Consider the following 14,248-nt stretch of genomic DNA (forward strand, 5'->3'; position numbering starts at 1 on the left):
TATCTGAAACAAATAAGTCGCTTGGTCGGCACCCATCAGTGTAAAAAAACACTTCTAAGAGCTGTGGATTGTGCTGAGAGGGTGTGGCGCAGTGCTGAAGGAACTACTTGTTTACTCTCGCTGTGTCCGAAAATAAAAAAGGGAATTATTTTCTCTCTGAAATGGAAAGCAAATAAACAAGTATTCTTGAGCAGACAATGTGGGCAATTGCGAGCCGCCTGCGGCCGTGCAGCGGCATGCTGGCCTCGGTACGAGGGGGAGGGTGACACTTTGAGGTTCTTCTGCACAACATCATCACCATCATCATCATTGTCATGATCACTATCAATGAGTGCAATGGAGAAAAGGCAGACATAACGGAAACTGAAAATATTCTATTGTCAAAAACACATAATTACCATCATGTGTCAAAGGGTGGTTATACTTTTAGCTGCCAAATGATATAAACGTTTTATTCTAGAGTGAAAAAAAAGTCAGTGATACATTTTTAGCAAGTCTGCTTGATAGCATATTTTAAATATGTATCTCCTCTAAATGCTTCCATGAATCTCTTCTCGAATTAGCTCATTTAGCCGCCTCTATGGTGATATCTGCCGGAGACGGTACAGGGTCAACTAAAGCTTCTTTATGAGGAACCTTTTTTAATTTGTGTCCCAGTGGAACAATGTTTCAAATAATGTTTCAAATCTGTTGCGTCATGCACAGTGTTTAAGCTCTCTTTTAATTTAATGACATTGTGTCAGTGTATTGCAACTTTAACCAAGCTCCAGTGACTCCAGGGGACAAGAGCATCAAATGGAGTATGAGACAAGACTAACCACAGCAAATAAAGGCTGGATGTTTATTTGATGTTGAACACTTCATTAGCAAGAGCTCTATATTAAAATGTATGAGATGGTGTACAATTACAGATTCTAAATTTATTTCAAGTCGACTCGATTACTGTAATACACGTTTGACTGGCCTCCCGAAAAAACCCACTGAGAGACTTCAGCTGGCCTGACCAGAAGCAAGAGGAGAGAGCACATTAGTTCAGTTTTAGCTGCTCTGCACTGACTTCCTGTAACATTTAGAATTAATTTTAAGGTCTTCCTCCTTATATGCAAAGCCCTTAATGGGCTAGGACCAAGCTACATTGCTAACTCCCTTGTTAAATATTTGCCTTCAAGAACACTGCGATCATCTGCTGCTGGTTTATCGGAGGTTCCCAGGAACAACGGAAAGAAAGTCGGGGATGCAGCCTTTGTCAATTACACTCCAAAGCTATGGAACACACGACCTATATCAGGGAAGCCATATATAAATAATAATAATTAAAAAGTGGACAACTTTCACTTTAATTGGATGATTTTCCTGATCTGATTTTGTTTTATACTCTGCTTTGCACTTATGCACTGCTGCAATTCTTTTAAAATGTGTGTTTTACTTGATGGTATGCTATTAAGAAAGTGATCTTAAAGTAGTTCAATGTAGTTTTGATCTTATACAGATTATGTATAATTCCAGTGTGTTAAATTAAATGTTGAAGTCATGTTGGCCGATAGATTTGAGATAATATAAATAATAAGAAAAGCTGAGAACAGAGTAGAAGAGAATGGACCCCTTTTGAAACTGCTTTAGTGTTTATTGATGTTTATTTGCATGCTGTAAATATGGGTACTGATTTTTATATCACTATTTACTATATTTAATATGTTTTATTTTTATTATTTTTATTCAGTGGGTTGTATTATTATTATTATTATTATGTTATGCAATATATGTATTCTTATTTTTGTAATCTTATTTTAATTTCTTTATCTTGTTTTTACTATTATTATCAAGTGTGTTAATGAATAAATAACATAACAAACAAACGAGAGCCATATTTTTGTTGAAAATTAATAAGTTTATCACAAAGATAAAACATTGTATTATAAGTCAGTAAACTATTTAGACATGAGATCTGCAACTGGCATAAGAACACGTTGACAGGAGACATTTTACTTTACTTGTGATTTCACCACTAGATGATGCTGCTATTCATTAAACTCCCATGGTCAAATTACATAAAGAGGATAGATTAATTTAGACCAAATATGATTTGTCTGTCTGACTGTACCTACAACCCATAGGTTTTCAGTCCTCTGTGGTTGCAAATCAGTTTCTACCCCCATAAGTAATTATTTATTTGTAACTCTTTACAGTACAACTAGTGACAGTAAGACAAAACAGAAAACACGTAGGCATCAACATGATGAAAAAAGGATAACATGCAGGCATGAATCCACTCTCAATAGGATGATAAAACATGGTAGCAGTACATAGGACAAGTAATATAGTAAAAAAAAAAAAAAATTAAAAAGAAGAGAGAGAGAGAGTAAGAGAAACAAATTAATAATAACTTAACCGGAAAGGTTAAAAAAATACAAACAAAGTTCATTACACTTACATGTCGGCGCTGAAGGGGCTGTTCCTCTGTCGGCCGCTGATTGGATGAATGGAAAACGTCACTAGTTGCTGAATGCGGAAGTTGCTATGGACACGACAATAAACGTTGCTTATCTCTATCGCTGTGTTATGATAAAGGTTTTCTAACCTTCCGTCGCGTAATTACACAGGTGAGACTGTAATTATATGTTGTAGTCATTTGTTCTCACTGTGTGTCAACATGCTTCGTAAAGTGCTGTCGGTGTTAGTCTGACGTTTTGTTTATTAAAGTGTCACCAACTTGCTACTCGGCGCTAACAACACAAGTTAGCTTGTAAGCAAACTGAGAGTTTAGCTAAATGTTCCCTTCCCTTTTGTATTTCCTCTGTCAAACGTTTGTATGTTAACGCCTCGTTGTCTTTTAGCGTATTACACGTTAGTAATTAAAAACAGTGCTCAAACCTAATGCGTATTTAGCTCATCAAGTTAACTTGTTGGTGAAGGTTTCCTCCTTTTACATTGAACCCATTTCAACTCGGTACTGTAATAATTACATTTGTATAGAAATTGTCCCCTAAATAATACATTTTAAGTTACAAGTACATACAATATGTCAGCTTTAAAGAACCATAAAGTCCTATATCAACCTTTTGCTGTTTCCCCTTTTTAAAGTGACACACCCTTACATGATAGTCTCTCTCTTCCCTCTCCCTTGCAGGGCTCATCCAGGTATAGACATGGAGGTGCCTTGCTACCTGCCCAAACTGCTGTTTGAGCTCAATGAGCAGCGTAAGCGGGACTTCTTCTGTGACTGCAGCATCCTTGTCGAAGGTCGTGTCTTCAAGGCCCATCGTAATGTGTTGTTTGCTGGAAGCGGCTATTTCCGGGCTCTTCTGGTTCACTATCTGCAGGTGAGATTGGCTTATATCAGTGCTTTCTAATGTCTTAATTGGGCAAGTGTTGCACGTCGCCTTTTAGAAACTAATGTAATGATTCGGTTAAGATAATGTATTTATTATTGTGTGTTTGAGTATCACTTTAATGCCTTAAAATGATACACAAATGCAAATCACTTTCTATGAAAGCAGTGAAGAAGAATGTGAGAATTAAATGCGCTGTTCTATGAACAACAACATTTGTATTTTCAAGTCATTAAATTCCTAAATTGTCTTAAACTTCTCAATACATCCCTTTTCAGGATAGTGGGCAGCGCTACAGCACAGCATCGTTGGACATTGTGACAGCTGATGCCTTCTCTGTTGTCCTGGACTTCCTTTACTCTGGCCGCCTGGCCCTGAACAGAAGCAATGTCATTGAGGTGATGTCAGCCGGCAGCTACCTGCAGATGACTGATCTGGTAAACTTCTGTAAGGGATACATCCGCTCATCTTTAGAAATATGCAACAAGGAGAAGGAGAGTAGCACAGAGAAGGAGAAACAGGTACAGGATGGAGGGATGGGTCCTGCAGACAGCGGCACTCCTGCTGCGACGATCTCCGGTGGTTCAGGGGCTGCGGAGTCTCATTCACACTCTGCAGATGCAGATAAAGGGTCGGGTTTAGGCTCGGAGTCTGTGACCTTGGCTAAAACCCCCCTGTCTGTCCCTGTCACCACAGCTCTGGGCACCAGCAGAGACATGGACAGCGACTACCATTCCAGGGAGGAATTTGCATCTGGGAGTGAAAGACAGAAAGGACACATGGATCAGACTAACCTCTCATCCTCTTCATCATCTGCTTTGACCCCGGAGTTAGTGAACCCCAAGATAGAGTACGACCCAGATGAGGAGCTTATGGAGTCCCCTGACACCAAAGACTTGGCCTCATATCCCGGGACCTCTCTTCATAACCCTCATCATAGCAGACTACATCCTCCCTCTCCCTCCAATGAGCGCTCTCCTTTAGGATACAGCCCTTCTTACAATGCCAGGCAGCTGATGGAGATGCTGGCCAGAGGGGAAGGCCCCAGTCCTCTGGGGGACAGAGGGGGGCAGCGCTTTAACCACGAACTGGGTAGCAGCACAGGAGGGTGCAGAATGGACGAAAGTTTAGGGTTTATGGGATCATCTATCATGGAGATCCAGTCGGATTGGCTTGGAGAGGACACAGGTAATTGGCAAGATCAATCCAAGCTCATGCAAAAAGGGTTAGGGTTAGATATCGGTCCAAAAGTCAAAATTGACTCCATGATAATGCACCATAACATTAACATTTACTTCTAGCGGATATGAATAATCTAGTTAGTTGTATATTTATTATAGCAGATTTTCCGGCATTAAGCGGGCGATAGGGGGCGCTCTCTTCTAACTCTCTAGCAACGGCTCACTTCCTCTATTCACTTCCTCTATTCTTGCCTCGCCTTTTATTACTTGATCAAAATGAATTTGCGTGTACATCTGGTTTGTCTTCGGGCCTCACACACTATTTTGTAACTAAGCAGATTTAAGAAGAAGTCACACACTTTGTCTCTAACTTGTTTGATAGTGTAGATATTTATTTATTTCTCTACTCTTTTATTTCAAATGATCACTTTGAATATAGTTCTTATGAAGGAGTTGTCAATTAGACATTGCACTCTTAATACTTTTGAACTTGTTTATAGAAATCTGCATACTAGTAATTAAGAATGCATTGCTATGCACTTGATTTGTTCAAGTTTTTCAAAACCTTAGACTTTCCATAGCAATTTGCTCTCCTATACTTGTTTGTATGCAAAGCCTAATTGCTTTTGAATACATTTGTTTAATGCAATATTGCAATGCAATGCAAATGTTATGCAAAAAGAGCTCTGGTTGCGGCATTGGCAGATTTCCAAATATCCAAAGTGGATCTCTGCATTTCTAGCAAACGGCCCCGAGGGGAGAGGAGGGGGTTTCCCTGGAAACTAATGCCATGAAGCATTCACTAGATTTTCTAGCAGAAGAGTGAGGATGCACCGTTTGCAGCGCTGTCCCACTGAGGTACATCTGAACCTTTGGCTTCTCTCTCCCCCTGCAGGTGATGGTTTGGTAGTGCCAGTGAAACTCCACAAGTGCCCATTCTGTCCGTACACTGCCAAGCAGAAGGGGATCATGAAGAGGCACATCCGCTGCCACACAGGAGAGAGGCCCTTCCCCTGTCCGATGTGTGGCAAGAGGTTCACAAGACAGGAGCACCTTCGCAGCCATGCCCTCAGCGTAAGAACTCTGTGTGACCGCAAGATGATCAACATTATTTTGTATTGAGTTGCACCACCAGGCCTGGTTTTAATATTTAGGCCTCTTAGTCTTAGGTCGCTTCTGATACAGAAGTTAATTAAAGCAGGAATTATACAACTATTTCAGTTACCTACAATCTGTTTAGTGGTGAGTTCTTTTCATTACCTGGGCTGTTTTTATTCATTCCATTTTTCAATTGTAATCAATGCTGGGTCATTAATTGGATGTGGTATTTACAAAATGTTCACAAATGTGGTTTTGTAACGTGATTTATTATTTTAAATGACTGAGGAAACATTTCATGGCCAGTTAGATGTTGGCAGCTGATTCAGAGTTCACTTGTTGAGAACAACTTTGAATAAGTTGTTCTTAATTTTTGATCAATCACATTTTAAAACCATTTTTGTTATTTAATTCCATTGGGAAATTGCATGGTGGCAAATATATGTTTGTCGTTTAGAGATTAATTTGTTTTTTTTGGTCTCGGTTGCAGTAGAATTGTATTGTCAATAATTAGTTGCTAAGGTATAGTGGTTTGTATAAAAAAACAAGCCAGTAATTGCTAGCAATTAGTTAAAAACAGTAATTATCTATCACTCTCTTTAATTTAGTGCTGTTAAATTTAGTTATTTTTTCCTGTTGCTTGTGTTTTTTGTGCAGGAAAAACGGCAGTAAATGTTTTTTGATCTTATATTTTTATTCTTCGCCTATAATGATCTAAAAGTTGGTGTTGCCTGCGCCAAATAATTCACAGTATGTTGTCTCTCTCACTGTGCTGACCATCGACAGGTCCACAGGCACTACTGGCCAGTATCATGTAAGAGCTGCAGGCGAACCTTCACTGGATCTGGCGTTTCGTCGGGACTCAGGCGCTTCGGCATCTGCGACAGCTGCAACTGCGTGACCACCACACATGACGATTCCGCCTCTGTTCACCCCAACAGCCAATCAGAGCCCATGGAACGTGCAGACGGGGGTACAGATTGGTCCAGTTTTATGGACGATGTAGATGAGGTGGAGGTTGGCAGAGTGGAGGACTTGGTTGAGAAACAGATCCTTGAAAGGCAGCTGGCTGTCTGCACTGATGAAGGTACTGCAGTGAATCTGTAGTCAGAAAATGTTCCCTAAACTGTTCCATGAACTGTGGCCATACTGTTCTTGATGTTACATTAGTAGAATAAGATGGCCTTATTTATTGACTCATTTGTAACCAGAAAATTTGTCTTTTTAAATAAATGAGATGTTTTGCTCCAGTGATTTGTCTGGCAGCAATTGGTTTTAAAATGTTTTAATCAGGAAGTTTTGTCTTAAATTTCTCTTTCTTTATTTGCACAGTTGCTCAAATCCCAATGTGTCTGTATATGCTGCACTTAAAGCTTGCATGTTTTGTTTTGTTCAAAAGGATTGCAGATCACAGACACAATGTTCTCTGTGGTTTTAATGGGGCCATTGTAGGTTTTGTTGCAATAAATGTGTTCTGTGATTGTTGACCTATTTCCTTTTTCATTAAACCTGCTTTTCTACGTCTAAATACTTTATTGATATTGGTTGTATGTACATTTCCCAGCTTCTTGTCACAGATTTGCATCAGGTGATCAAAACAGAGGAGGCAGTTTGCAGTAAGGAAGCAATTGACTACTTTACAATGCACAAAGAAGTCAAATTAAATCATCTTCCGTGTATGTTTTATTTATTGAATTGCACACAATAAGCAAGTCATCCCATAAGTAGGAGGGACCTTATAGTTTGAAGCACCGGAGTGCGGATACACCGACTGTTAGCCCTTCCCTCAACATCATTCAGGTGTTGTGCAAATGCTACAGACGGGTAGAGTTAAAGTCACGTGTCGCGTCTGACTATAAGTGACACGATCTTCGTAATCAGCACATGACTACAGGTTTCCTCACGAGGGAACATGTCACTTCCAATACGACCCACATGCATTCTTTTGATTTGTGTAATAACCCTCCTCACGGGGGGACCTGGATCATACATATGTGCACACACCTGTTGTATTAATTAGAGCAACATGTTTTGTTGGTAGAATTTGCTCAGTAACAGCTGCATCTGCAAGTGGCATGCACAAGCTTGCAGGAAGTGTTCCTCATGACAATAACATCGTGTGTGTGTGTGTGTCTTTATTATTCTTTAATAGAATGCAGTAGAGTGATGTGATTTAAGTATTCACTTGTTGGGATATTCTGTTTGGTTTATGTTACTTTTAACAAAGTACCTTCTCACTTCCTTGAAATGTGAAATGTATTAAAAATAAAACACTAAAATATCACATGTACATAAGTATTCACACCCTTTACTCCAGGGGTCACCAACCTTTTTGATACCAAGAGCTACTTCAAGGGCTACCAGTTATATTTCAGTACAAAGTATCACTTCTGTAAAACAATGTAGGAAATCATTAACTGTCACATCTTCAAATCATATCCTGTTTGTACAAACCACTAACTTTGTAACGTCAGTGAGTGGAGATGACATCGGAACCTTTATTCTAGTCTTTGAACAGTGTTTTCAATAACCATCATTGCACCTTTCAAGACTTCTCCGTCCGAAAAGGTACTTTCTTGTTCTTTATTAAAAATGTGCAACCCGTTGCTTTCTGTGACTTGTTCACCGGCCTCGTGAAAAGAGACTGCTGCTGTCCAAAGCTGCCTTTAACTCTCGGCTTGTTCTGCCCGCAGTGCTGCAGGTGGGTAGTTAGTTAGCTAGTTAGTTAGCTAGTTAGTTAGCTAGTTAGTATTGTAAACTCTGGCTGGGCCAGCTCAAGGACATTCACAGAGTTCTCCCGAAGCCACTCCTGCATTATCTTGGCCGTGTGCTTAGGATCGTTGTCCCGTTGGAAGGTGAACCTTCGCCCCAGTCTGAGGTCCAGAGCGCTCTGGAGCAGGTTTTCATTCAGGATCTCTCTGTACTTTGCTCCATTCAGCTTTCCGTCGACCCTGACTAGTCTCCCAGTCCCTGCCACTGAAAAAAAAAAGAACGGCATGATGCTGCCACCACCATGCTTCACCGTTGGGATGATATTGCACAGGTGATGAGCAGTGCCTGTTTTCCTTCAGACGTGACATTTAGAATTGAGGCCAAACTGTTCAATCTCAGTTTCATCAGACCGGATAATCTTGTTTCTCACAGTCTCAGAGAGTCCTCCAAGCGGCTTTCATGTGTTTTTCACTCAGCAGTGGCTTCTGTCTGGCCACTCTGTAGTGATGGTTGTCCTTCTGGAAGGTTCTCCCATCTTCACAGAGGATCTCTGGAGCTCGTTCAGAGTGACCACCTCTGGTCACCTCTCTTACCAAGGCCCTTCTGCCCGATTGCTCAGTTTGGACGGGAAGCCAGTTCTAGGAAGAGTCTTAGTTGTTCCAAACTTCTTCCATGTCAGAATGATGGAGGCCACTGTGTTCTTGGGAACCTTTTTAATTCCGCAGAAATTGTTTTGTAGCCTTCCCCAGTTCTGTGCCTCGACACAATCCTGTCTCTGAGCTCCACAGGCTTCCTTTGACCTCCTGGTTTGGTTTTTGCACAACAATACATTGGCCGTGTTGATGAGATCCGTCCAGAAATGCTGAAGGCTTTGGGTGTTGAGGGGCTGTCTTCGTCAACATTGCGTGGAAGTCTGGGACAGTGCCTAGGGGTTGGCAGACCGGGGTGGTGGTTCCAGAGAGTAAAAAGGGGGACCAGAGAGTGTGTGCCAACTACAGGGGTATCACACTTCTCAGCCTCCCTGGTAAAGTCTACTCCAAGGTACTGGAAAGGAGGGTTCGGCCGGTAGTCGAACCGCTGATTGAAGAGGAACAATGCGGATTCCGTCCTGGTCGTGGAACAACGGACCAACTCTTCACTCTCGCAAGGATCCTGGAGGGGGCCTGGGAGTACGCCATCCGGTCTACATGTGTTTTGTGGATGTGGAGAAGGCGTATGACCGGGTCCCCTGGGTGATACTGTGGGAGGTGCTGCGGGAGTATGGGGTGAGAGGGTCACTTCTGAGGGCCATCCAATCCCTGTACCCAAAGCGAGAGTTGTGTCCGGATACTCGGCAGTAAGTCGGACTCGTTCTCAGCAAATGTTGGCCTCCGCCAGGGCTGCGCTTTATCACTAATCTTGTTTGTGATTTTCATGGATAGGATATCGAGGCGTAGTCGTGGAGGAGCGGGGTTGCAGTTCGGTGACCTGAGGATCTCATCGCTGCTCTTTGCAGATGATGTGGTCCTTATAGCATCATCGGTCTGTGACCTTCAACAGTCACTGGATCGGTTCGCAGCCGAGTGTGAAGTGGTTGGGATGAGGATCAGCACCTCAAAATCTGAGGCCATGGCTCTCAGCAGTCTCCTCACTGGCCTGGGAATGCCTCAGGATCCCCCAGTCGGAGCTGGAGGATGTGGCCCGGAGAAGGGAAGATTGGGGTTCCTTACTGGAGCTGCTGTGCCCGTGACCCGATCCCGGATAAGCGGTAGACGATGGATGGATGGACAGACAACAATACATTGTGAACTGTGGGAGCTTACATCGAAAGGTGTGTGTGTGTGTCTTTTAAAATGTCCAATCCATTTAATTTACCACAGGTGGACTCCAAACAAGGTGTAGGAACATCTCAAGCATGATAAATAGAGATTGGATGCTCCTGAGCTTCATTTCAAATGTCACAGCAAAGGGTGTGAATACTTATGTACATGTGATATTTTATTTGATTTTTTAATACATTTGCAAAAAATTCTAAAAAGAACTTTCACTTTCTCATTATGGGGTGTTGTGTGTAGAATGTTGAGAGAAAATAATGCATGTAATCCATTTTGGAATAAGGCTGTAACATAACAAAATGTGGAAAAAGTGAAGGGGTATGAATACTTTCCTGATGAACTGTATATATATGTGTGTGTGTGTGTGTGTGTGTGTGTGTGTGTGTGTGTGTGTGTGTGTGTGTGTGTGTGTGTGTGTGTGCTTTTTCCAGGTATGTTGTATTCACATCCAAACACCATGAAGGATTCACAAACTGGCCCTCACCAGTCTCTTGGAACTGGAACTCAATGGATGTAGGTCCTCACCGGGACCTGGTGGGAGAACTGTCTGCAGCTATCAGGAAGAGGTGAGGAGATGGGGAGAAGGATGCTACATCTTTAGTGCAGATAAAGGAAGGGTAGTTAAGTAGGTAACGATAATATATGATGTGAATAATGATCGATTCACATTTAGGGAAACCTTTCAGGGGTCCGGTTCATCTGCAGGACTGCACCCAATGGTGGAATAATAAAATTAAAAAAACTTCTATTATAGCATTATTCTCTAATCTTGTCTAGGTCAGGTTGGAAAAAGTTGACGTAAAAATGACTGCTTTGAGTATTCACTCAAATATCTCCTCCAACAGGTCACTGCGCTTGGGTATCTACCACTCTCTATTTGAATGGTTCCATCCCCTTTTCTTGTCAGATGAAGCATCCGGATTCAAGACCCAGGAATTTGTTGCCCGTAAGGCTCTTCCAGAGCTAGTGGACCTTGTGAAGTCATACAAACCTGATCTGATCTGGTCTGATGGGGACTGGAAAGCACCAGATACCTACTGGAACTCCACCCAGTTCCTGGCCTGGCTCTACAATGACAGCCCTGTCAAGGTGAGAGAAGAAAACAGGTTTCTTCAGAGCATCTTTATATAACCACAATGTATCACCACTGAATCCTGAGTTACATTTTATCACATGTGAGAAAATAACTATATAATAAATAGCAGCAGTTTTATTTATTTTTTTCTGTAGATAACGACTTGTGTGTTTCTTTAGGATGTGGTGGTCACCAATGACAGGTGGGGTAAAGGCTGCTACTGCAAACATGGAGGCTACTACAACTGTGCTGACAGGTACACGCCCGGTAAACTTCCAACCCACAAGTGGGAGAAATGCCAGGCCGTCGACTCCCTTTCCTGGGGCTACCGAAGAAACATGAAGCTGAGCCAAGTCATGACCCTACCGTCCATCATAAAGGTGACAGTTCAGAGTCATCACCTACAAATAACGTACGACTAGTTATTTTGTGATTAGTTATTTGGTTAATCTAACGGTATCTTTCCTCAGGACATGGTGTACGTTGTGGCATTGGGTGGTAACTACCTGCTGAACATTGGTCCGATGTCCGATGGCATGATTGCCCCGGTGTTTGAGGAGAGGCTGAGGGGACTTGGTGCCTGGTTGAAGATCAATGGGGAGGCCATCTATGCTTCGAAACCATGGAGGGTCCAGACGGAGAACAGCACTGTCACTGTCTGGTGAGATTGAGATTTTGTGATTCTTATTTTTTGCATTCCATTTTCTGCCTCTATGCAAGGTCAGGTCTCAGTGGCAGCTTTGTGATGTAAAATAAGCCACTTGTTGCTCCTAACATAGGTACACGGCCAAAAACAATACCGTTTATGCCATTTTCTTTGGCTGGCCGCCAAAACAACCACTTCAGCTCACAACACCGAGGACCTCTGGAACCACACAAGTAAGCCTTACACCTTTTAACCTATAACGTTTAATCCCAGTTAACTTAATTTGTCATAATCATACAATTGCCAAACTACTCTTTTACATCCACAGGTTACACTCATGGACTATCCTAATGTACCACTGAAGTGGGCACCAACGACCCCAACATCTGGACTGATGATTCTAATGCCTCCTATGCCAGAATCTCCTGCAAATGCCTGGTGTCTGAAACTGGAGGGAGTAGTCTAACTTCGGTAAAAGAAGTTTGTGCGTGCAATTCTAAATTAGGTGATCAACGGGGATTTTTTACTTTGTATTTAAGATGCACAGCAGTAGTAAAAGAAAACCCAACATTGTATGTTCAATCACTATGTAATGAGCCATCGTCCACAGAGGATTACTTTAAACATGGTTTCTCCTAGACCAGTGATCCCCAACCACCGGTCCGCGGACCGGTCATTTGGTACATGTCCGCACAGAAAGATTGAATAAAAAAATATTTTATTTTGAAAAATCACCGGATACATCTGTCTGTGCGTCTGTGTCTCTTGACACATGTCAAGACGCTCGTCTGTCACGTGATACTTTACTTCAAAAAATTAAGCCTACAAGCAACAATGAGTAAAAACAAACGTCTTTTAAAGAGCTTTTTTGGAAAAGGGAAAAGACCCAATGAGGAGACATTTAAAAGACAATATCAGGAGTCCTACTTAAAATAAGTGTTTATCACTACAGGTGATTCTCATGCGCCGCTCTGCATAATATACAGGTTCGCAAATAAGGCAACAAAGCCTTCATAACGGCACCCGGCGTTAAAAGACAAGCCCTTGGAGTTTTTTGAAAGAAATAAACATGAACATGAACAAGAAGGACATAAACAATTACTGACGGCCACCACATCAACACATGCGAGTGCACTGAGAGCCCCGTCCGTCCGTCCGCGAACATATTGTCTTACATGAAACCGGTCCGTGGCATAAAAAAGGTTGGGGACCGCTGTGCTAGACAACAGCTTTTAAATGAGATATTTTGCTCCAGTTATTAATCTGGCAGCAAATGGTTTTAAAATTGTCTTGTTTGGTCTTAAATTTCACTTTCTTTATTTGCACAGTTGCTCAAATCCAAATGTGTCTGTATATGCTGCACTTAAAGCTTGCATGTTTTGTTTTGTTTTGTTCAAAAGGATTGCAGATCAGACAACATTTGTGGTTTTAATGGGGCCATTGTGGGTTTTGGTGCAATAAATGTTTTGTGTGATTGTTGACCTATTTCCTTTTTCATTAAAATTGCTTTTCTAAATTTAAATACTTTCTTGATATTGGCTTTATGTACATTTCCCAGCTGCTTGTCATAGATTTGCATCAAGTGATCGACCTGCAGTATTGATACATTACCATCTAGAGCCCTCTAGTGGTTGAACAAAACAGATTCAGTGTTTAGAAATCTTTGACAGTGGTCATTCAAATCACATGAGGCTTTTTGCAGCAACGAAGCAACTAACTACTTTACAATGCATAAAGAATTCAAATAAAATTATTTTCCGTGTATGTTTTATTTATTGGAATTGCACACATTAAGTGAGTAATCGCATAAGTAGGATGGACCTTATAGTTTGAAGCACTGTAACCATCATACCTGTCAACCCTCCCATTTTTCCCGGGATTATGCCGTATTTTTAACCTTTCAAAAAATATAAAAAATAGGCCTAATTAAAAAAGTGTAAAGTGGCCTCCGGTAGAGCAGGAGGCAGTATTATGTTTAACTTTAGCTGAAAAACGTTTTCCGCCTGTAAACACACAGAAGAATAAAACAGGAACAATAACACAGAAGAAGACTAAAACATATGAGAGTCACAGTGAACGGGAGATAGATGGAGACGCAGTTGTACCTGCCAAACAAGTTACAACTTTATGTAAGTACCAAATGGGAGGAGACCTTCCCTTATTTATTAAAAGCAGAGTCGGGCAAACTCATGCTTTTTGTAAAGTGTGTCATTCAGATGTTAGCATCGCACACGGTGGAATAAGCGATTGTTCACCAGCATGAACAATCGTCCAAGCACAAGCACGTCAAGAAGCACAAAAACATACACTGTCAATGACTTCATTCGGTGACAAGAACTGTTTCGGAGGCAAACCAAGTGAGGCAAAGCTGAGGGAAAGATGTCGATGCTTTG

General features: G+C 41.6%; 2 protein-coding genes across 3 annotated transcripts; both read left to right on the forward strand.

Moving 5' to 3' along the window:
- The first annotated feature begins 2,480 nt into the window (after positions 1–2,480).
- Positions 2,481–7,830, forward strand: zbtb8b (zinc finger and BTB domain containing 8B). Of its 2 annotated transcripts, none has more exons than XM_029442984.1 (5): positions 2,481–2,600; positions 3,128–3,320; positions 3,608–4,517; positions 5,406–5,584; positions 6,395–7,830. In XM_029442984.1, the coding sequence occupies exons 2-5, from the start codon at positions 3,147–3,149 to the stop codon at positions 6,713–6,715; spliced, it is 1,584 nt and encodes a 527-aa protein (XP_029298844.1). In that variant the 5' UTR covers positions 2,481–2,600; positions 3,128–3,146; the 3' UTR covers positions 6,716–7,830. The 2 variants fall into 2 exon arrangements, with proteins under 2 accessions (XP_029298844.1, XP_029298845.1); XM_029442985.1 differs by having other exon boundaries at positions 6,403–6,567.
- Positions 7,831–10,551: 2,721 nt separating this feature from the next.
- Positions 10,552–12,479, forward strand: LOC115016024 (tissue alpha-L-fucosidase-like; the record flags this gene model as incomplete). Its single annotated transcript, XM_029443690.1, has 6 exons — positions 10,552–10,700; positions 10,980–11,223; positions 11,389–11,589; positions 11,680–11,870; positions 11,989–12,088; positions 12,184–12,479. Coding segments are annotated over 6 exons (1,023 nt in total), but the record flags the coding sequence as incomplete, so codon positions are not given.
- Positions 12,480–14,248: the final 1,769 nt, after the last annotated feature.

Source organism: Cottoperca gobio, chromosome 11, assembly GCF_900634415.1.
Source record: "Cottoperca gobio chromosome 11, fCotGob3.1, whole genome shotgun sequence".
NCBI lineage: Eukaryota > Metazoa > Chordata > Actinopteri > Perciformes > Bovichtidae > Cottoperca > Cottoperca gobio.

Excerpts from the sequence above, each read along its gene's own strand:
- zbtb8b (XM_029442984.1), top strand. The coding sequence starts at position 3,147 with ATGGAGGTGCCTTGCTACCTGCCCAAACTGCTGTTTGAGCTCAATGAG. Across the intron at positions 3,321-3,607 it reads TTCTGGTTCACTATCTGCAG|GATAGTGGGCAGCGCTACAG; the intron begins GTGAGATTGGCT and ends ATCCCTTTTCAG. Across the intron at positions 5,585-6,394 it reads TTCGCAGCCATGCCCTCAGC|GTCCACAGGCACTACTGGCC; the intron begins GTAAGAACTCTG and ends GACCATCGACAG.